Below are 24,440 nucleotides of genomic sequence, written 5' to 3' on the forward strand. Positions count from 1 at the left end.
ACTCCATAGGAGGCAGTCATGCCCCCATCAGACCCCTCCCTTGCATGTTCAGCTGGCCATTCCCCTCACCCTACAGACCCCTTCCCCACCCTCCGTACCCCATTCCCCACCGGAACACCCTTTGTCTATGGAACCCATTTCCCGTCTTTAGTCCTCCCACCAACCCACACCCCATCCCCAATTCCCCACCTGCTTAGTCCCTCCCCCTTCCTGACTCCCTCAAACACCCTTACTTCTTCCGCCAACCTTAGTCCTTTCCCCACCCGTCTCCTTCTTCCAGCCTTACCTATTTCTCCAGCCTCATTCCTTCCCCCTTCTTGACTTCCTCAGACACCTTCCTCCAGCTTTACTCCTTCCCCCTTCCCGATTCCTTCTTCCACCCTTAATCCCTCCCCTCTCCTCACTCCTTCCTTCCGCAGGACTTCCCTCTCCACACTCCTTCCACCCCTCAGATTCCCTCTCCTCTCCGTACTCCTTCCTCTCCCTGAACTCCCTCCTCTCTCCGCACTCCTTCCACCCTCTGGACTCCTTCCCACCTCTGAAGGGGGGGGAGGGTGAACAGCCAGTGGTCATGGAACAAATTGGTACCAACAACATAGGTAAAAAAAAAGGAATGAGGTCCTACAAGTTGAATATAGGGAGTTAGGATGTAAATTAAAAAGTAGGATTTCAAAGGTGTAATCTCAGGATTACTACCAGTGTCATGTGCTAGTGAGAGTAGAAATAACAGGATATATCGGATGAATATGTGGCTGAAGAAATGGTGTAAGGGGGAGGGATTCAGATTCCTGGGACATTGGGATCGGATCTGGGGAAGGTGGGATCAGTACAAACAGGACGGGTTGCATCTGGACAGGACTGGGACCAAATTCCTCGGCAGGGGTCTTTGCTAGTGCTGTCAGGGAGGGTTTAAACTAGAATGGCAGGGGGATGGGAACCTGAGCAGGGAGACAGAGGAGGGGAAAACAAGGATAGAAACAAAAGATAGAAAAGTAAGAAGCAAAAGTAGAAGGCGGAAAAAACAAGGGCGAGAAACAAATGGGGTCATAGTGCAAAATAAAGCTAAAATGACTAACAAGGTTAAAATGACAAGTCTAAAGGCATTGTATCTTAATGCGCGGAGCATTCGCAATAAGGCAGATGAATTAACAGCACAAATAGATTTAAATGGTTATGGTATAGCTGCAATTATGCAGACATGGCTGTAGGGTGACCAAGGATGGGAACTGAACATCCAGGGATATTCAATATTTAGGAAGGACAGACAAATAGGAAAGGAGGTGGGGTAACATTGTTAGTAAAGGAGGAAATAAATGCAATAGTGAGGAAGGATATTGGCTCAGAAAATCATGATGTGGAACCTGTTTAGGTGGAGATAAGAAATACCACAGGACAGAAAATGGTGGTGGGCGTTGTCTATAGGTCCCTAAACATTAATGGAGATGAAAGGGATGGCATTAAACAGGAAATTAGAGATGCATGCAATAAGGGTACAACTGTAATTATGGGTGACTTAAATCTACATGTAGATTGGACAAACCAAACTAGCAATAATACTGTGGAGGAGGATTTCTTGGAATGCGTACTTGATGGTTTTTTAGACCAATATGTTGAGGAACTAACTAAAGAGCAAGCTATCCTAGACAGGATACTGGTAATGAGAAAGGATTAATTAACAGTCTTGTTGTGTGGGGTCCCTTGGGGAAGAGCAACCCTAAAATTATAGAATTGTTCATTAGGACGGAGAGTGAAGAAGTTAAATCCGAAACTCGGGTCCTGAATCTAAATAAAGGGAACTATGAGGGTATGAGGCACGAGTTGGCAACGATGGATTGGGGAACCTTACTAAAAGGGTTGACAGTGGATAGTCAATAGCTAATATTTAAGGAACATATGCATGAATTACAACAATTATTAATTCCTGTCTGGCGCAAAAATAAAACAGGAAAGGTGACTCAACCATGGCTTACAAAAGAAATTAGCGATAGTATTAGATCCAAAGAGGAGGCATATAAAATTGCCAGAAAAAGCAGCAAGCCTGAGGATTGGAAGCAGTTTAGAATTCAGCAAATGTGGATAAAAAAATTGATCAAGGAGAAAATGGAGTATGGGAGTAAACTTGCAAGGTATATAAAAACTGACTGTAAAAGCTTCTATAAATATGTGAAGAGAAAAAGATTAGTGAAGGCAAACATAGGTCCCTTCCAGTAAGAAATGGGGGAAATTATAATAGGAACAAAGAAATGGTAGAAAAATTGAACACATATTTTGGTTCTGTCTTCACAAAAGAGGACACAAATAATTTCCCAGAAATGTTAAGAAACAGGGGTCTAGTGAGAGGGAGGAATTGAAGAAAATCAGTATGAGTAAAAAAATGGTGCAAGAGAAATTAATGGGGTTAAGGGCTGAAAAATCCCCAGGGCATGGTAATCTACATCCCAGAGCACTAAAGGAAGTGGCCCTGGAAATATTGGATGCATTGGTGATCATCTTCAAAAATTCTACAGACTCTGGAGAGTTCCTACAGATTGGAGGGTAGCAAATATAATCCCACTATTGAAAAAAGGAGGAAGAGAAAAAAAGAGAATTACAGTCCAGTTAGCTTAACATCAGTAGTGGGGAAAATGCTAGAGTCTATTATAAAAGACGTGGTAACAGAACGTTTGGAAAGCATTAACGGGATTGGACAAAGTCAACCTGGATTTATGAAAGGGAAATCATGTTTAACTAATCTACCGGAGATTTTTGAGGATGTAACTAATAGAATAGATAAGGGAGAACCAGTGGATGTGGTGTATTTGGATTTCAAGAATGCTTTTGATAAGGTCCCACCTAAGAGACTAGTGGGCAAAACTAAAGCACATGGGATCAGGGGTAATATACTGACATTAGCTGAATTAGTTGACAGACCGGAAACAGAGCGTGGGAATAAATTATTCTTTTTCCAGATAGCAGGCGGTGACTAGTGGTGTACAATAGGGATCAGTGCTTGGGCCCCAGCTATTCACGATATATATAAATTACTTTGTTGAGGGAACCAAATGCAATATCTCCAAGTTTGCTGATGACACAAAACTGGGCGGGATTGTGAATTGTGAGGAGGATGCAAGGAGGCTTCAGGGTGATTTAGACAAGTTGTATTTGTGGGCAAACACATGGCAGATGCAGTATAATGCAGATAAGTGTGAAGTTATACAATTCGGTGTGAAAAACGGAAAGGCAGAGTATTATTTAAATGGTGATATATTGGGAAATGTGGATGTACAAAGGGATCTGGGTGTCCTTGTACACCAGTCAATGAAAGTAAATAGGCAGATGCAGCAAGCAATTAGGAAGGCAAATGGTATGTTGGCCTTCATTGCAAGAGGATTTGAGTTCAGAAGTGGGGATGTCTTACTGCAGTTATACAGGGCCTTGGTGAGACCACACCTAAAGTATTGTGTGCAGTTTTGGTCTCCCTACCTAAGAAAGGATATACTTGCCATAGAGGGAGTACAGCGAATGTTCACTAGGCTGATTCCGGGGATGGCAGGACTGTCGTACGAGGATAGCTTGGTTTGACTGGGCTGGTATTGACTAGAATTTAGAAGAACAAGAGGGGATTTGATTGAAACATATAAAATTCTAACAGGGCCAGGGAGGATGTTTCCACTGGTTGGGGAGTCCAGAACCAGGAGCCATGGTCTCAGGATATCAGGCCATTTAAGATTGAGATAAGGAAAAATTTCTTCAATTAGAGGGTGGTCAACCTGTGGAATTCTCTACCACAGAAGGCTGTGGAGGCTGGGTCACTGAGTATATTCAAGAAAGAAATTGATAAATTTTTGGACGTTGCGGGCATCAAGGGGTATGGAGAGAAAGTGGGAATATGACGTTGAGATAGAGAATCAGACATGATCATATTGAATGGCGGAGCAGGCTCAAAGGGCCGAATAGCCTATTGCTGCTCCTAGTTTCTATGTTTTTAAGTATTCCTTCTCTTACACCAACCTCCCCAGCTCTCTTACACCATCTTCTCCCCTGTTGCCCCCTTCTCCCTCTGTACTTCCTCACCCACACCCAACCTTACCACCCTAACACCTTTGTTAGCCCTTCCCAACCTACACCCCGACACCTTCATTCTCCCCGCAACATCATCCCCCCGACACCTTCATTTCCCCCTCCCAACTTCACCCCCCCTCCGACACCTTCATTCCACTCCCCACCCAACCTCATCCCCGAGACCACTTCTTCTCCCAGTCAATCCTGGTCCTTCCTCTCCCACCCCCTCAACCATCATTTGTTGTGAGCATTAACGGTGATTATCCAACTTCCATGACCTGCTTCACAGCAGAGCCATGTCCATGAGAATCCACCCAGCTTGCCATGGACATTCCTCCCATTGCTGTCGGGCTCCAGCATCTTCTGCTCCTCGGATGTCCGAAATGTGAGCAAGGCCCTGGCAGTAAGTCCCGACTTCTGCATGTCACACTTGTCAAGATGTGTTCTACACCTGCATGTTTTCCCGCTGATGTGGGTGGACGATCCAGCGGGGGGGTAAGTCCGGCGAGCTGGCCTTATAATGATATGCTGATGTATTACAATGACGTTCCAATGTCCGATGGTGGAGAACATGGCCTGCCATCGATGGGCTGAGTGGATGATTGCAAACTGGTTTCACAACATCGTGAAACCGATTGTCAGCCTTCTCGCCATATTGTCTGCTCACGCCACTGAACATGCCCGACGCTGGCGGGCACAGAAAATCCTGGCCCACGACTTTCATGTACAGTTTATTGGTACAGCATAGCATATACTTCCATTCAGACATCTCAAGACTACGTTACTATCAGGAAGGCAAATTTGTGGAATTAAACACCAAGAACTCAATTCTTAGACATCTGGTGTCATCTTAGATTATTCAAGATCTCAGAACAGTGCAAGATCTCTGTTCAGTAAGCACTGATATCTGACAGATCTCAGAAGCTTACGCTATTACAAGATATGTTCCGTAAACTCAAATTTAACCCAGCCCAATCATTTTGGTATCAATGTGGATCTCCCCCAGATTATTTTCTATCCTTTGAGGTCTTTCTATGCTACTTGAATGGGGTGTGATGCTACTCTTAAGCTAATCACTTGGGCTGAAGCTTCTATTTTTGCCCAAAAGAAAGCCACTGAATGCCAGTTTACTTTGTAACTAATGATCCACTAATGAATTTGGGATTCATTGTGGAATGGGAACATGTAGTTTTGAATTGTACAATTTCTAAAATACAATTTCATTGAATTAAATTCAGAGAAAAATCAGACACTCTCCAGCTTACATTAAAGAATATTCCGCCCATTGAACATGAGTGATTTATTCAGTGCATCTTCTTTTTACCTCTGATTTCAGTGAAGAATCACAAGCTCAAGCCCATATCCCATCATATGGTGTGCAGGATGTGTTGGATTGGCAGTTTCCCTTTTCCCAATGGAGTTCTGAAGGTGGCGAGTCACAATGGGGTACGGTTCCACAGGCTCTGGTTATCCTATAGTGCCTTGTCCAATGTATGAGCCTAGGCAGCGAGTGTCAGCAGACTATATAACAGCATAAGGCAACATGATTGTACATTATCCTTCCTCATCTCTCACGAGCAGATAGGTACTTTTCAGCAGGGGTCACTGGAGAGCAATTTGGTGTAGGAGCTATTAAGTGATTTTACCTCTTCCTTGTTCAGCAAATGCTGAGGCAAATTGCACTGTCCTAAGCATTCCCTTGCTTGAGATCAGCAGTTAACTCAGCATAAAGCAGAGATCATACCTTGGGTACAGAATTTTTAAAAATATAATGGTCAATTACTGAGCATGAGAGCACTTGTTCTGACAGGAATGATGAGAAATGAATGTGCATCTTTACATGATGTTGACAGGAAAGTAGGCCTAATGTTTCACATAGCAGAACCTCCTGCATCTTCTAGGAAAACTAAGTTGACAGAGTACCAGTGTTCAATTTTGTGCAGAAAAAAATAACCCTTGCATTTGTAACAAACCTATCAGGCACACAGTTCACAGACACTTTTAAGTAGGAGTCCAGGTCACCTCCTGCTATGCCTCACAAGATAATGTATCCCCTTGACATATTTAATTTGATTAACATACCTTGTATTGGAAAAGGAATAATCCACAAAATAGACTGTAAATATCTGCCGTTAATAGGGAGAGGTTGACAGCGGTGGCACTGCTTCGTTTAATGACTACAGGCATGAAGCTGTACAGACCGAACATACAGGCACTGAAACCAACGTAGAGCAGTCCTGGAGAAAAGTGCAGAAAAAGACATTAGGACATTTTCAAAAAGAAAAGGAAACATAACTGGTGCAGTTCCAAAGCTCTTTGAAGGCAACTAAAGCTGTCAGTTTCAATGACCCATTCAGCAGGGTGTCGTCAGACTACTTAATGAACAGTTTCAATTTGAATGCGTATAATCCAAAGGGCATGATCAGTAAAACAAACAGAAAAATATCTTAAACCTTGAATGCATATTGTGGATTCCAATGGGGCTGTTTCAGATTTAATTTGGGAAAAGTTGCAAAAAGAAAACAAAATTTTTAATTTTGCTTTTCAAAGTTTGAATTTTTTTCCCGTAATATTTTGCATGCTCAGATAATTAATGTCATGTCCCATTATTCAGAGTCACTTTTGGAACATATTGCTTCCCAAATGCTTCCAGCTTTATTCTGTTAGCTTTCTCTTGTTTAACAGAAGTACTGGCACAGCGTTTTGCAAATAGTTATCGACTAGGAAGGCGAAAGCACAGATGGAAGGTAAATGGGTCATTTGCTCATTTACTTATATGGAAATAGATGATGAACTGACATCAACATTAAAATTTATATTCTTGTATCAGTGTTCATATCTGGTCTGACTATGCTTGTAAGGAATGAGTATAAAACATTGTCATTAAAGGAAAAAAATTGAAGTAAATAATTTTTTTCAATTTCTAATTTTTAATTTTGCAGAATTAAATTTCTTAGAAACTTAAGTAGAAAATGATGAATATCGAAGAATACACCAGGGCTGTTTATGTACTCAATATTATTTGGACCTAGTCGGCAAAACAGGGCGAATTATTTAAGTTCCTATGGGAGAAATGCCAATTTTTAAACTAGAGATGTCAACAAAATTTCAGACAGAGGAGTGGTGGCCCTCTCGTTACTTGAAAGAAAATTTCAATAATTTTAGTTCGTAATAACTAAAGATTTGGGAGGCTATGTGGTGCAATAGGTTTTCACTTCTGGGACATGACCTTGTACTCAAGCCAGACTGACAAACTGAAAGTATCATCTTTCTGCTCCTTGTAAGGATTCCATATGAATTGAGTTGGGCAGTCCCAGTCTAGTGCCTAGTGAGAATGAGCCCACAGAAGAGTGCTATCTCTAATTTGATAATCTTATTTGGGATGAGATATTTTGTTAAATGAAAAACTGTGACCTTGGCCAAGAAGGAGTACCTTCCTGAGAGTTGAGCCTGGTGCACATTGTTGAACCAGGAGTATGTATCTCCATCTAATTGTTTTATGCCTGAGCTGAGAGTACTTGTGCTTGTTACAGAGTGCCTGAAATTCCCTGCATAACAACCCTTAGCTTTTGCTTTTCTTTTATCCAACACTTATTTGTAATGATTTTTCAGTTATTGGGTTAGTGTGTGAAAGAAGCGATAGCAGGAATTAGAAGTGCTGAGACTGTAATTAAAAACAGGAAATGCTGAAAGTGCACAGCCAGTTGATCAGCATACTCACAGTGTGTGGCAGAAACTAAAGGCCTGAGGCTTTTCTGAAATCTGGCCCTGGCCCTTGCTGCCCTGCATGCATCAGGTCTCCTGAGGCAGCTCAACAGAGGGAAAATGCAGCGAACAGCAGTGAGTTTAAAGAAAATGATTAAGAAAGTGTACCTTTTTGTTGCTGGAGACAGCCTTTTGGCTGATCCCTTTCTGTTTGGGCTTTTTTTTGAAGGATTGCTATTTAGACCACCGAAGAAAGCTGAAAAACTGAGCAGAGTATGCCCTGCACATATTCTGCTCAGCTGCTAACCAACTTTGGATAGGGATCCTTAAAGGCCTATTGGCCCCAGCATAGCATATTCAAGGACCGAACACCTTTCCAAGGCGGCAGCCAGGTACGCTTGCACATTGCGAAGCCAATATGACATTGGACAAACTTCAGCTGCCCTTGGAGTTTGGCACATAGACCTGTGAAATCGGTCTTTTAATCCTGGGCGGTGGATATATTGAGATGCTAATTTCTGAGAGCATTGAGAAAAAAATACCTCACGATATGCAGCAGTTTTATAAACAGATTTTGTCCTCCTACTTTTGTGATTTCTTTTACAATCTCCCTCAGCTTCACATACTTCTTCCATGAGGGGTTGGCAAACAGACATGCAATCTGGTCCTGAATACCTGCCAGTTCAGCTCTTGATCTGATAACTAGAATGTACTGAGACTTGCCTGCAATGACTTGCCTTCTGCGCTTCTCACCATTCCCTATGTTGGGTTCTTGTGTCTTCTCCTGACAATATTGCTGATATTAAAAATGTGCTTTGTGGGCAACTGTGGACACAATCCCACATTCTGCCACTCTGTGGCACCGAGTATTAATGCTCTATATGCTGCATCACCATAGTGTGATGCCTCGGTTTCATCCATCACCTCATAAGTATCTGAACACAGCAGGTTTTTTTCAGCAGTCAGGGAAGGTGAAGTAGTTCATATGTTATTTCACTAAATGATAAATTCAGTGTCAGATTGAAGTTTAATATTATCAATTTAACTGGTAAAATTTATCAAAACACCTGTTATAGAAAGATGGTCACTGAGAATTGGTTTCCATTTGTTACCATGTCACCTTGATGATGTGGGAACCTGACATAGTCCACTTCACTGCCAAACCCCAATCATGATCTTATCTTACTAATGTTACTCAACGGATTCATAACACACCAGTTATATGTTATTTTGACATTAAGAATAGGAAATGTGAAATAGTTTTTTCTAAGCTGTCCTTTACATTGGATGCTATACAATACAATATACTCCACATATTCAATCACTAACATGCATTAGCACCATCAAAGTCAACATACTAATAACTTCTAGTTTAACTTGGATATATATTAAAAGAACATGCAAGATTTTTTTTGATTTAGACTTGTAATGATGTAGATCTTGTGGCTCAGTGGATAGGTTCACGTCCCACTTCAGGATCTGATGGCCACAGAAGATGAGCTCACAATATGTTCAAACAGGTTGATTACCAACTTGTAAATCCTTCCACTACACCTACGGCAAGGCAGTAAGAGCAGGAGAGTTTCCTAGTCAGCCACTCTTGGCACCCCTCTGGTGACCTGTAGCTATGCCAACAGACATAAACACATGCTTTGTCTGCCTCATGTGCCACTAGGCATGGTAAAGAACGAAGGATGGAAGGTTTGAGATGGGAATTAAGCCCTTAAATTAACAACCAAAGCAAGAAATAGTGGATAGCGAGAAAAGAATCGCTATTTTCATAATGCTAATAGTTTGGAAAACACATTTTGTCCAACAGTTACACTGCAGTGAATTTTGAATACCTATATTATTTTATACCCTTTATAACCCAACTGCTCAGCCCTTTTTTGGGCAGGCTCCATTTGCTAGATGTTACACCACCATGAAATAAACACTTACACACTTCATAATCAGGTTATCCCTTCTGTTTACAAATGTGGAACTTTGTGGTGCAGGAAGGGTTCTAAGCGGCTTATCAGGGGATTAACATAGGCCAGAATTTTATGGAATCCTGCAAGTGGGATGGCAGCAGATGGAGGGTGGGGGCAGCGGGGTGCACGCTGTAAAATTGGGTGCCATGCCAGCGCTGCCATTGCAGCACCTACACATCCCTGCCTGCCACCACTGCTGTTTTGCCAGTGGTGGGTGAGGAGTAGGGTGGCCTGCTTGCCCATGGGTTAATTGAGACCTTTAAATAACCAATTAAGGGCGACCTCCTAAGGTCACTGGGATTTTACCGGTGGCAGGGGAGGCCGACACCAAGTGTCCAGTCTGGCAGGTGAAAGCTAGTGGATTGGTGGCCGGTCAAGGGGGGATGTTCCTCCTCTTTAGACACCCCTGTGCTCATTGGAGGCACTCCTCAAGGTAACTCTACACCCTGGGCTCCCCCTATTCACTGCCCTGTGCATCTTGGTCCTCCAACCCCTCTTCACCGGGGCCTGCCAGCCTAGCCGTAGTGGGACCCTGGGCTTTGTTCAGGCTCCACCACAGCATGCTTCCCTCCAGGACTCGCTGCATTCCCAACAGCGTCCAATGCTCCTGGTGGCACTGCTGGGGCCAGAGAGCTGCCAATCATTTGACTGGCCAGCAACTCTTGGAGGTGGGAATTCCTCTCTGTTGGAAGCAGAATGCCTGCCTCAAGTGAATTAACAGCCTGATTGCTGTTAAGTGGGGAATGGGGAACTAATCCCCAGCATAAATTTCAACTCACAGGCCTGAATTCTACCCTCAGGATGAAACCGCAGTCAGTGCAGCCGGAAGCAGATGTAAAACCTGCTCCCGGACGAGTTTGCACTGTGAACATGATTTTACGCTGGGTGGCCAATTAAAGATGTGTTTTTCGTGCTTGAGGGTAGGAATTCATCGGGCACCAGGTCCAATGGGGACCCAACGGGGTGCTCAAAAAACAGAAGAGGCAGCTCCCTGAAGGCTGCCAGGAGTTGTGGGGGAGGCTGAGGGAGCTGTTTGGAAGCAATTGAACAAATGTCCTGATGTGCAGCCATGGCCTCAGCAACTGGTGTTCATGGAAAGCGGGAGGGCAAGTTGGATGGGCACTCTGCCCCCCGTTTCTCAGATGAGAGCCTGAGCTGCTGTTGAGGAGGTCAGTGCCAGGCCCAGGCAAGAGAAGGCCACCCCACCTGATCAAGAAGGCCTGGACAGAGGTCACCGGCAAGGTCAGTGGGTATGACATGGTGCGCTGCTCGTGGTTTCAGTGCCGCAAAAAAGTTCAATGATATGCTGCCATCAACAAGGCTAAGTACAGAAATGGCATGGACCCGTGCAGAGAACTTTTGTCGGGTGCCCATTGCTCGGAATGTTCAGGGGTCTTCGAGTATGTATGCCACTGGCACTGAAGGCTGCCCTGCCAAGGCTGGGATGTCAGCACAGCTGGTCTCAGTGCATTGCAGGGTGAGATGTGCCACAGTGACACAGCCCGTCTAATGCCCGGGTGAGAGGGGAGGTGGCAGAGAGGCAGAGCAATAATGAGGCTGTCTATTTTTCCCTGTCAGGGGAACAGCAGTCATAATACTACAAAGTGCCACAGAACGGTTGGAGGAGTGCAAAACCTGTGCATCCTCATGAAGCATAAAAGCAATGCGCTGGAGCTTGAATGCCACCAGCCAGCTTACTCCTCTGGTCACGGTGAGGCAGGGGCCTCGGATGAAGGTAAGAGTGCAGGTGACAGATGCATGTGTGGTGGGTACTGGACACATAACGGGCTCCTCTCATCAGAAACTGAGCTGTCATACCCAGAGAGTCCACTGAAGCTCTGATGCTGATGGCACCATGCAGCAGGTCTCCACTGTCTCCTCAACCTACCTAGCATGCATAGTGACTACGATGATTGAATGTACTGACCTTTTCCCTTCCTCCCGCAGACGTGCCATCCACAGGAGCTGCCAGAGACCCCGCGTTGCCCTCGTTGAGGAGGACATCACACCTGCACCAGCGTCACACTGTTTCTCTGAACCAGGCACCAGCACAGATACTCACACGTCGGTGGGAATTTGGCTCCACAGGTAATGTCCAGTGGTGAGGGCACATCACACTCGCAGGAGGAGCTAACAGAAGCAGGAGCTGACAGTGGGAGCAAAGCTGGGGACGAGGACCATGCTGCGTCCGAGGCAGGCGACGAGCCTATGGAGTAGTCCATCAGGTGGCAGATGCTGGATGTCCAGCGGCATGCGTGGGGAGAACAGACAGAGATCCATGAGGGTCTGCATGCCATGGTCTCTGTCATGGAGGAGCCCATGCAGAGATAAAAACAAAAAAACTGCGGATGCTGGAAATCCAAAACAAAAACAGAAATACCTGGTATTTCAGAGCATGAGTTCCGCGATGGCCCAAAGCTCAGAGCGCACAGCCTCCTCCTTTGAGAGAGTGTCGGCTCTCATGGAGGGGCAGCTTCAGGAGCAGGCTCAGGGGTTCCTGGGGTTGCACTGGATCTGCCAGCCCTCATCAGGGAGTGACCTCAGGAGGTTACTGCTGGTGTGAGAGATAGATGAAACACCTAGTCTCCCTGCTAGGTCCCTGTCCATCAGTGGTGAACAGGAAGGTACAAACGCACCTCACGCTGGTGGACGAGCTGCTTGTTATCTCTATGCGCTTCTCTCAGGGTGCTCTGGACAAGGGCATCAGCTCCTTCACCCCTCTGATGATGCCAGGACTAAGGAGCGCCCAGCTATGGGCTGGATGCATCTTCTTACACAAAGCCTGCTCAGGCTCCAGCGGCCAGAGGATGACTGCCAAGGTCATCAGGGCCATCAGGACAGCAGAGTCAGCAGGCTGCCTCCAACACCACTGTCGGTGAAGGGGGGGTCACAAAGATGCAGCACCCGCAGACCTAAGTTGAAGGCACCTTGAGCACAGCAGCGGGGTGTCATGGGTGACATTTTTTGCGTTGTTTATTTTGATGCTGGTGTTAGGGATGGACACTTTGTTTGTTCATGTGAAGTAACATAAATATTTATTTGATTTAGATGGGCTGAGTTGGATGGATGGTATGAATAGGTGCCAGATGCAGCACAGGCGTGTAAAAGTATAACAGTGTGTGGTGCTGGCGTACTGGGTTGGGTTCTCATTTATTGTTAGCAAAAGCATCGATGCCTTGGATGCCTAGCAGAAGATTCGCTGCATCAAAGCATCCCTGGTGTCCCTGCCCCCATGAGGGTTCCTATCCTCTGCCTCGAGGTCCTCACCCTGCCCCTCCCCAGGCTCTTCCTCTGAGCCTTCAATTGAGTCAACCTCCATGGCCTGTGGAGCTGTCTTCCATTATCTCAGCCTCCAGTGAGTCTCCCTTTGCCAGAGTCAGGTTATGCAGGGTACAGCATGCGATAACTATTAGGGAGACACACTCTGGAGGATACTGTAATTCTCCCAATGATCAGTCCAGGCACCTGGGGAGCATCTTCAGCAGCCCGATGGTCCTCTCCATAATCGCATTGTGGAGGCATGACTCCTGTTGTATCTCTCCTTGGCCTCAGTTTTTGGGTGACAGAGTGGGGTCATCAGCCAACTCCTCAAGGGAAAGCCCTTGTCACCCAGGAACCATCCACCCACTCATGCAGGAGCCACAAACAGCCTTGGTACCTGTGAGTACCACAAGATGTAAACATTGTGTGAGCTTCCAGGTTAACGGGCACAAACTTGGAGAATCTGTGTCCTGTGGTAACAGACGATCTGAACGTTCATTGAGTGATACCCTTTTCTGCTGACAAAAGCTCTAGGCTCGCCTGCTGGCACCTTGATGGCCACGTGAGTGCAGTCTATTACACCTTGGACATGGGGGAACACAGCCATCGCAGTGAAGCCATGTGCTCTCTCCGCCTGGATCGCCTCGTCTGTGCGGAAGTGGATGAAAGTGCAGACATGTCTAAAGGCAGGGTCAATCACAAGCTAGACACATCCATGTGGAGCTGATTGAGGAATGCCGCACAGATCCCCCACTGAGCCCTGAAAAGAAGCAGAGGCATAGAAGTTGAGGACCACTGTGACCTACAAAGCCACCTGCATGGGGTGACCACCCACGCAGTTGAAGGCAATTTCTGGACCCATCATGTGGCATATTGTGTCACTGTGTCCCTGAGGAGGCAGACCTCCTGCGGCACTGGACCTCGGACATCTGGAGGTAGTTGGAGCGCTGCCTGAACACTCTAGATGCTGGGTAGTGGCTTCTTCGGTGTGCCCTCCTGCCTTGGCCTCCCTGCTGGCTCTGCACCAACTGAGCCCATGCCTCTCCTTTTAAAGGTCTGTCCCTGGGGTGCTGCCCACGTCCACCTGGCCTCCTCTTCCTCCTGCCCCTCTCTTCCTCTTCAGAGGAGGTTCCACCAGCAGAATATGCTATCCCCATTAGATGGGATGCAGAGGACTTGAAAATGAAGGGGCACTGTGCTGCATTACACAGAGGAACCTTCCAGGGAAGACGAGGACCTGAGATGCTGAAATGCAGGCTTGACAATCAAACAAGATGCCAAGAAGCTTTGGCACAATTCTGTACTCACACAGCAAAGAACTGGCAATGAGAGAGTAAGTGCTGCTGTTCCAGGAGCCTTTTATCCTGCCCGGGGATGAGGAAATGATAAAAACGTGAATTCCGACCACCCATTTTGCCCGTGCGACAAGCCAAAAATCATTCAGGCAACATAAAATCATGGTGAATAGGATTTTTAATGTCCTTAATTGGCCCTTCAATTGTCGGTGGACGCCGATCCGACTCCGGTGCGCAACTACCAACCTCAAAATTGCACGCATGTACAATGACGTTGGGATGCATACCTGACATCATTTTGCGCAATTTTACGTGCATTTGGGTCGGGCAGGCCATAGTACTGTGTGATACTGCATCAGCCTCTTAAATACTTCACTTCCTGTCTTGTTTCATGTTATGAACTTTGCCTTTGATGTACAAAGGTCACTGGGTGCAAGAACCAACATGACACTGAAAAAATTAAATTTCATATGACTTTTTTTTATAAAATATGAATTTTTTAAGAGCAAGTGAAACTTATTCACCTGTTTGCATTTCCATTTATGAATTGGTTTAGTGACTTTGAAATTTGAGGCACTGAGCACACATCACACCCTACAGACTTGTCACTCTATGGAAACATGTCGATACAAAGTTTTTGCTTTCAAGGTTAACAAAAAAAATCACACTTTCTTAAAAATTTGCCTGCACCTATTTTTTGCCATGACCACGCACTCTCGGTCTCATACAGGTGGGCATCACCTTCTTGCAGCCTCCTCATTTGCCTGATTGAAGCATTCAGCAAAGTGGAATCCATGCTCCTGGCTGGTTGTGTGTTCAGTGGAAGGCCTAAGAGTTTGCGGGGCCAGCACATGTTTCATCTAGCCTCCAGCTCTTAAAGGCAGTCTTATCCTCGTTAAAAGCTGTACTGAAAGAAAAGAATCTGATGTTGCTGACTGCAGGTTTTGCAATTGTCTGCAATCGGAAACAAAATAAGTGGCACACCAGGATAGAGAGAGCATTCCAGATTCCTGGATGCAATGCTGGAGGCCTTAGTCATGGAGTTGGATAGGAAGAAAGAGAATGCAGGCTGAATAATATGTTCTGTCAGGGCGGGTGGGACTCACCCTGACTTTCCAGCTTCCACCCCTGCCTCAAAGAACGCCATATAAAATTCCAATTGTGAGCCTGAGGGCGGGTTTCAAGGCCACAAGGTCGAATGTCTTTCTCTAATCTGCCCAATCGCAGCTGGAGGGTGGGATGTTTGATGACCACAGTAGCTGCCGTGACCAGAAAGGAGGTCACGGCCGTTCATGTAAAGGTCCACTTGGCATGGGTCAGTCTCAGGTGATCCAGCAAATGTGTGAGTCTTCAATCCAAAATCAGTATTTACTTGTTGGAGATAGTATCAGGCATTGCTCAAAGTGGGTGTGATTCAAGTGTAAATTGTCTTGAAATATGTAGAGTTTGAGTTGTTTCTTGCCAGAGAGCATAGATGGCATACAATCTGACCATAGAAATGCTTGCAAGATCTTAAGAAAGAGGAACTGTTTAGTTCTAGCAGGTTACCTCCAAAAGTGGCCAAGACAAGGGAGCAAGGTGAGAAGCAGGGAAGAAGAGCAAGAACAGTCCAGTGTTTCGATGATGAATCCCTCTGGGCCCTCCTCCATGCTATGCCTATCAGGTGTGAGGCCCTAAGGTCAGCAGATGGGAAGAGGAGATCCCCCTCTGTGACACATTCAGCCTGGAAGGAGGTGGCTACAGAGGTCAGCAGTGTGTCACACCTGGACGCAATGCATGAAGAGGTTGAATGACTTCTTGAGATTGGCCAAGTTAAGTCCTCACTATGTGTATTCTTTTCGCAGGAAAGTACAGGAAAGGCTCAAAAATGCTGCAGCCTTGTGAGGATGTCTGAGATCCAAAGCAGTATAATGCAGCAAAGGCACTGTTCGTGGCCCTTATGTCTCTGCGGAGGTGTCGTTTGTGGTTCTGGGGGTGGGTGGGTGAAGGCCTTACACATGGGGAAGGTGCACAGCATCTTGGCTGCCTAGCATTGTGCTGATCATGCATTCCTCCCTCACCTTGGAGGCAGGATGACATCAAGTAATCTACGAGTGATAGTCATTGCAATGTAACACCTACTTTCAGGAAAAGGGGGCTCACAATTCCAGGGAATGAAGCAGGGCTGGGGGTGGAGTGCCAGATCTGGCAAATCCTGTAAAAGCTGTAAATCAGAAGGTGAACAGCAGAAAAGAACTTAGTGAAATTGAAATCACTAGGGAAACGGTACTGAGCAAATTGATGGAGTTGCAGACCGGCAAGTCTCCGAGTCCCAACGGACTACGCCCTAGGATCTTAAAAGAGGTGTCTAATGAGGTAGTTGATGCACTGGTGCTAATTTTCCAAAATTTGCTAGATTCTGGAAAGGTTCCATCAGATTGGAAAGTAGCAAATATAACCCTCTGTTCAAGAAGGGAGGGAGGCAGAAAACAGGAAACTATAGGCCTGTTAGCCTGACATCTGTCGTGGGGAAGTTATTAGAATCGATCATTAAGGAAGTTATAGCTGAGCACTTGGAAGAGCTCAAGGCAATTGGGAAGAGTCAGCATGGTTTTGTGAAAGGAAAATCATATTTAACTAATTTATTAGAGTTTTTTGAAGGAGTAACATGTGCAGTAGATAAAGGGGAGCCTGTGGACATCCCGTACTTGGATTTCCAGAAGGCATTGATAAGGTGCCACATCAAAGATTATTACAGACAATAAAAACACATGGTGTAGGGGGTAACATATTACCATGCATAGAAGATTGGTTGGCTGAGAGAAAGCAGAGAGTATGCATAAATGGGTCTTTTTCTGATTAGCAGAATGTGATGAGTGGAGTCCCACAGGGGTCTGTACAGGGGCCTCAACTTTTTATGACTTACATCAATGACTTAGATGAAGGGAGTGAAAACATGGGAGCTAAATTTGCAGATAACGCAAAAATAGGTCGGAAAGTATGTTGTGGAGAGGACATGAGGAGGTTGCAGAAGGATATAGATAGGTTGAGTGAGTGGGCAAAGATCTGGCAAATGGAGTTTAATGTGGGAAAATGTGAAGTTATTCACTTTGGCAGGAAGAACAAAAAAGTAGAGTATTACTTAAATGGTGAATGGCTGCATAATTCTGAGGTGCAGCGGGATCTAGGTGTTCTAGTACATGAGTCACAAAAAGTTAGTATGCAGGTAGAGCAAGTAATTAAGAAGACGAATGGAATGCTATCCTTTACTACGAGAGGGATTGAACATAAAAGTAAGGATGTTATGGGCAGCATTTTCCCCCTGTTGGGGGGTTGTGCAGCAGTGGGTGTGAGCGAGCGGGTTTCCGATCAGCGCCCCCAATTGGGGGCGCACCGCCATTTTACGTGGGCAGGCCTTAATTGACGTGACGTGTGCCAGGAAGCGCTATGTGCTCTCTGTGTGGGCGGAGGGGATTCCCTGAGCTGGGAGTGCACTCCTTCGTGCATGCGCACGAAAAAGCGCACAGATTTCCCTGAGGCAAAGTGCTGCCTCAGGGAGATCAGTGTTACTTTTAAAAAGATAATAAATGATGAAAAAAATTTATTGACATGTCCCCTCATGTGACTTTTATTAAAATTACTTTTATTAAAAACGTAACACAAATTTTAAATCCCTCATGAAACCTCATCCCGCTTGTGAATGAGGTTTCATGTTTTTTCTGAAGGCTACCTGGGCTCTTTGCCTGCCCGCCAACCTTAAGGTTGGAGGGGTAGCATTCTTAACAACTTTAATTAGTTTAATAATGACCTTTATAGGCCTTTGACAGATCGACAGGTGCATAGCCGCGTCAGCTGTGCTCCCGCCAAACTGACAATCTAAATGACACGCAGTGATGTTGAGACACCCACCCGACGCGACTGCGCATCATTTTACACATCAGCAAGCAGGCCCAGCCCCCGCTTGCCGAAGGGAGAATTCTGTCCTATGCTTCAGTTATAGAGGGCAGTGGTGAGACTGTATCTCAGATACTCTGTGTAGTTTTGGTCTCCTTACTTAAGGAAGGATGTAAATGTATTGGAGGCGGTTCAGAGGGGGTTAACTAGATTGATACCTGGAATGAGTGGGTTGTCTTATGAGGAAAGGTTGGACAGGCTGGGCTTGTTTCCACTGGAATTTAGAAGAGTGAGGCGTGACTTGATTGAATTATACAAGATCCTGAACGGTCTTGACAAGGTAGACATCGAAAGGATGTTTTCTCCTGTGGGTGAGTCCAGAATGAGGGGGCACTGTTTTGAATTTAGGGGTCGCCCTTTTTGGACAGAGATGAGGGGAATTTCTTTCTCTCAGAGGGTTGTGCAACTTTGGGACAGTCTGCCTCAGAAGGTGGTGGAGATGGGGTCATTGAATATTTTTAAGGCAGAGGCAGATAGATTCTTGTTAGGCAAGGGAATCAAAGGTTATTGGGGTTAGATGGGAATGTGGAAATTGAAACATAAGAAGATCAGCCATGATCTTATTGTATGGCAGAGCAGGCTCGAGGGGCTGAATGGCCTACTCCGGTTCCTATTTCTTATGTTCTTATGCCTGAGGAGGAGGTTCTCCTGCTGACCACAATAGAATCTACCCAATCCATTGGCAGAAATGAGATTGGAGGAAGGCATGGGTCTGGTGAGAATGCAAAGGGCTGAAAAAGGGATGCAGAGGGTGAAGGCAAGTGGGAGGGGTACTGATGTTTGGCATGCTTTCATGAATGGTAAATATGTCATTTCTGAGCTCAAAGGCAGGAAGGCTTTCTAATGGAAACCTGGTGATGTTGCTGCAAGTGTGATTTAATGGTTGCTATGTGTCATATCTCATAATACACATGCTGCTAATGGGGCTGAGCACGGTGACCTTGCACACCAGTTGAAAGCTTTCAAATAGCAATTAACGCCCTTTTTTCTGTGTCTCCTGCACAAGTGAAATCTCTTCTGCGGAGCCTCGCAGACCTGTCAGTCCAACTATTGCCTCTGAGGATGAAGATGAACCCTCAGAGGATGCAGAATCCCATCCTAACCCTGCACCAAGCACCAGTGCAAAAACTGGCACTTAAGCAAAGATTAGCACGATGGGATGAGGGCAAGCACAAGCTGGCGAGGGCACTTCACATTTGCACTTGAAGCTGCTGGAGAATGTGGTGGAACAGGCCTCGGGCAGTCGGAGGAATGACCTGGGTGATCCAGAGACTGATTCCGAGATGGATGATGAGCCCTTGGAGTCGTCTGTGAAGCGGCAGATGCTGAATGTCCAGTGTGATGTGCATGGAGATTTGGCGGATATACCAGAGCGGTTGCGTGCTCTGGCCCGGACTGTAAAGGTGTCCATCCAGGCCATGTGCACTGCAATCACCCACTCTTCAGAACGCCACTTCCTCCATGGACAGACTGGCGACTGTCTTGGAGAGGCAAACCGAGTGCAGTGTAGACGCTGTTGTGGGAATGTGCTCTGAACTGCACACCATCGCCCTGGCCCTGAGCTCAGGGGCCCAGAGCCAGGGCGACAAGGGGACTGGGAGCCTGGGCACTGAGCCAGCTTCTGGGACCTCATAGGAAGGCAGGGAAGACCAGTCAGTCCCAGTGACGGAGATGAGCAGCTACTGCCGCCATCTGGAAGCACTTCTCAAGTGCACTTCTGATGTGGGCAGCCTCGTGTGCCCCTCTGCCTTTGGCACAGCCCTTGTCCATTGCCACGGTGACAGAAGCTCCTCCTGCCGCTCTGCAGGAGTCTTCTAACATGGCGGGGCCCTCAGGGCATCAGCCACACGGAGGACACCTGCCAAAGTCATCCAGGGCAAGGTGAGTAGCAGATCAGCAACCTCCTTCCAGTGCAGCAGCAAGTGACGGGGGAAGCACTGCACTGGAGAACTAGGAAATGACTTAAGAAAACTCCACAATAGTCACCAAGAAGGTTACATGGGTGTTAATTAGATGTATCATTGTAAATTTGACAATAACCTGTATGTTTACAATCCCTCATGCAGATGTTCATTCAATCTGTATGTGCTGGTGAACTCCTTTTGGGAGGTATACATAGCTTTCCAGTTTTGGAGGCAGGGCCACGATGCCTCGAATACAAACCTCTGCCTTCTTAAGGCATCCCTTGTGCCATGTCCATGAGGTCATGTCCAAGGCCTTGCACCTCTATGTCAGGGTGTTCACTCACCACATCTTCGACCTCATCCTGAGATAAATGGCTGCTATCTGGCATCCCCTCTTCCTCAAGGACCATCCCCTCTCTGAATGGTGAAGTTATGGAGTGCACAGCATAAATGACACTCATGATGGAGCAATTGCAAAGATCCTCCTGATCAGTCAAAGCATCTGATCCTCGCCTTCAATAGCCCAACTGTCTGCTAGTAGTTCCGGGGCTGTCATTGTAGTTTCTCTCTGCACTTGTTCTCAGAGCCCTCACTGGAGTCATGATTCATCTCTTCAAAGGGCAATCCTTGTCACCTAGAAGCTAACCATCCAGGGCATCAGGTCTATTGAACATGTCTGGAACCTGGTAATTATGCAGAGTGTGTGTGTCATGGCTGCTGCCAGGGAGTCTTGTGCATAATCCATTGATTGTGGTCATAGACCAACTGGATATTCAAGGAGCTGCCTCAGGGAGCTGAAGAATTGTAAAATCAAGAATAAAGATTTTGAGAATGTGAAAAAACATGTCCCCACATAGGACTCATTCACATATACAAGGACATAGTAAAAATGCTGTCACAACATTTTTTTAAAAATTAATGTCGGAAACCTGATCCCATCTGTGGATCAGGTTTCCTAAAAAATCCAAAGGCCGCCTGGCCTATTGGCCTGCCCGCCAACTATAAAATTGGACGGGCAGCAAAAATTAGCTTTTAATTAATTGATTAATGACCATAATAGGCCTCTTAATTTCAGTGGGCATGCTGCCGACTCTTGTGCGCATCGGCTGGTCGAAATATTGTGTAAGTGCGCAATGATGTCGGGACGCATGCCTGTCATCATCGCGCACTATTTTACGCCCAATCGGGTTGGGTGCACGCCCAACCGCAGGATGTAAAATCCTACCCCAGAATTTTGACCCAGCAACAGTGAAGGAACAGTGATATATTTTCAAGTCAGGCTGGTAAGTTACTTGGAGGGGAATTTCCAGCTGGTGCTGTTCCCATGTGTCTGCTGCTCTTGTCCGTCTAGGTGGTAGAGGTCGCGGGTTTGGGAGGTGCTGTAGAAGGAGCCTTGGTGAGTTGCTGCAATGCATCTTGTAGATGTACACACTGCTGCCATTGTGGATCAGTGGTGGAGGGAGTGCATGTTTATTATGGTGTCGATGGGGTGCCAAAAAAGTAGGTTGCTTTGTCCTGGATGTTGTTGAGCTTTTTGTTGGAGCTGCACTCATCCAAGCAAGCGGAGAGTATTCCACCTCACTCCTGACTTGTGTCTTGTAGATAGTAGACAGGCTTTGGGAAGTCAGAGGGTGAGTTACTCTCCGCAGAATTTCCAGCCTCTTACCTGCTCTTGTAGCCACAGTATTTATATGGCTAGTCCAGTTCAGTTTCTGGTCAATGGTAAACCCAGGATGTTGATTGTGGGGGTTTCAGTGATGGTAATGCCACTGAATGTCAAAGGGCAATGATTAGATTCTCTATTTTTGGAGATGGTTATTGTACTTGTCATGTTCTTCTGCTGTTACATATCAGCCCAAGGCTAAATATTGTCCAGGTCTTCCGCGGGGTCCTGACGCACATATTGCGTTGCACGTCCAGTCTGCGACGATCTGGAAACTGGAAGACCTGGGCTATTGTTTGTGTCACTCAAGATGGGTACAAACATTGGCCAAGATCTTCCTTATGTGTAAGTAGCCCACTCTCTGGTTGTGCTTCACCTATAAAAAACAGGAGTAAAGCTAGACCGTGTGCAGTTTTGGGATCCATACTATAGGAAAAACATCAAGGGAACAGAGAGGGTACAGAACATTTTCACTGGAATGTTACCTGGGAATGCGGTAATACAAATATGAAAACTACTTCAAAAGTAGGGGCTGTTTTCATTAGAATAAAGGAGATTATTGGATGATTAATAAAGTTATATAAAAAGAGAATTAGACTGTTTCTAGTTATTAAGGAGTCTAGAATAAGGAGATAGATAAGAGATTATATCTAAGCAATTTAGGACAAGGAGCAAGAAGATTTTTACAGAGGTTAGTATGACTATGGAATGCACTACTGAAGTGAATGATTGAAGAAGGGACTTTGTTAATATTAAAGAAAATGTTTGATAGATAGGTGAATGAGGGAAAGGAGGAGAAAAAGATATAAACACAGGATGGGCTTAGGCTATGAGGACTTCAGCTTGGGTAGAGGATAAACAGCTTGGGCTAAGTGATCTGTTTCACTGTAATTCTCTGCAATCAATATCAAACAGTAGGTATATTAAAATTCTTACATAAGGTGTGCACGCCCTGTGCCATTTTTTTAGTTAATGCTTTTTGCAATGCTATGAAGCTGAGATGGTGGAGTAGTGATGATGTCACTGGACTAGAATTCCAGAGGCCCAGACTAATGCTTTAGGGGACATGGGATCAAATCCTATGGCAGCTGGTGGAATTTAAATTCAATTAATTAATAAAAAAATCTGGAATATAAAACTAGTTTCAGTAATAGTACCTTGAAACTAACCCCTCTGATTCACCGATGTCTTTTAGGGAAGGAAATCTGCTGTCCTTACCTGGTCTGGCCTACATGTGACTCCAGGCCCACAGCAATTTGGCTGACTCTTAACTGCCCTCTGAAATGGCCTAGCAAGCTACTTAGTTCATGGGCAATTAGGATGGGCAAGAAATGCTGACTTTGTCAGTGACATCCACACATCCCAGGAAAGAATAAAGAAAAAAAGCACAACAGAAGTGGTGGGGGAGAAGAACACCTGCATCTCCTGAGCTCTACGGAGTAGATGATTCTCAGTATCATAGATACAGCTATGGCAGAGGAAGCTGCAATCAGTATCACTGAGAACATTCAGGGTGACAGCATGTCACTGTCTTATGCCCCTTCTCAACTCCCACCACCCTCATTCTCATATCTGGCATGAGGAACAAGCTGCAATGATGGGATCATGGAGCTCTTGCTTTCTATCCTGCCTCCCTTTCATCACCCCAACACTCTCCTTCTGATTTTTTTTTTTTGCTTTCAGATACCCAAAAGCCATTACCTGCCGTGCCACAACAGCCTCAGGTAGACAACAGAGCAATACCACATCACAGCTGAAGAAGCATTGTCACTTGATCTAACACTCGCAGCCACCAGCTCAGATACTGAGGTTTTTACAGAGTCATGTTCAACATGTAGGTTTGAGTGGACTGCAGTAAGCCCTATTGGAAAGGATAGTATGTGTGCCAGCTCATCATACATGTACATTAATTATCGGTTTGCAAGGAATGGAAGGGGAAAGCAGAAGGACAGGAATGGTGCAATTCTAATCACATCCTACAACCCTGAAACCCTTAATGTTATTCAATCTTCAAGATTGGGATCCCTAGCCAAAACCAAATGAATTACTACTCCTGGATAACAGCATATGAAAAAAAAATTCTCACCTATCTGCCAGTCCCATGGTACCTTTAACAGTTCCTTATGTTCCATTATAGCCCTGTAATAAAAGTAAAGTTCAAATGATTCATGTTTTTCCACTCTACTTAATTGGTGCATACCTGCCCCTGGAAAAGTAATTCACAAGCATAAATATGCAACAAAGGGTTCCTAAGCAATGCTTAGGTAATTATACAGTGAGGTCATTGAACATCAGAATCTGTGGTAATTAAGCAACAACCGACATATTATCCATCATTTAACAAGTATGAAATTCCAGTGCTTCAGGTAGTAGGATTGCTTCAGAATTAATTATGCAAACACCCAGAACACACTTAATCTTTCATAAGTAAATTTGTTATATTGGACTGGATTTTATGCAGCTTGTTGCAGTGGGAAACATGTCAGCCGGGCCTGCTTAGTCATGGGAAAGGACCCACATTGTCTCCTGGCAGCAGCAAAACCTCCCTCAATTAAGTCAGAGGGTGGAAGGGGTGATGTGGGATTCCCAGTTGCTAGCGACGGTATGTCAATTAGGCCCATTAATAAACCAATTGACACCCATTATCCCTGAGCTCACCGGAATT

At 45.5% G+C, this 24,440-nt stretch overlaps 1 protein-coding gene across 1 annotated transcript in view; it reads right to left on the reverse strand.

Moving 5' to 3' along the window:
• slc35f1 (solute carrier family 35 member F1) overlaps positions 1–24,440 on the reverse strand; it is a 455,916-nt gene that overhangs the window by 73,991 nt on the left and 357,485 nt on the right. The window contains exons 6-7 of the mRNA XM_041188566.1: positions 23,862–23,914; positions 6,124–6,278 (exon numbers count right to left, since the gene is read on the reverse strand). Of these exons, the coding sequence (XP_041044500.1) occupies positions 6,124–6,278; positions 23,862–23,914 (208 nt within the window). The remainder of the gene's footprint in view (positions 1–6,123; positions 6,279–23,861; positions 23,915–24,440) is intronic.

Source organism: Carcharodon carcharias, chromosome 5 (genome assembly GCF_017639515.1).
Source record: "Carcharodon carcharias isolate sCarCar2 chromosome 5, sCarCar2.pri, whole genome shotgun sequence".
Lineage (NCBI taxonomy): Eukaryota > Metazoa > Chordata > Chondrichthyes > Lamniformes > Lamnidae > Carcharodon > Carcharodon carcharias.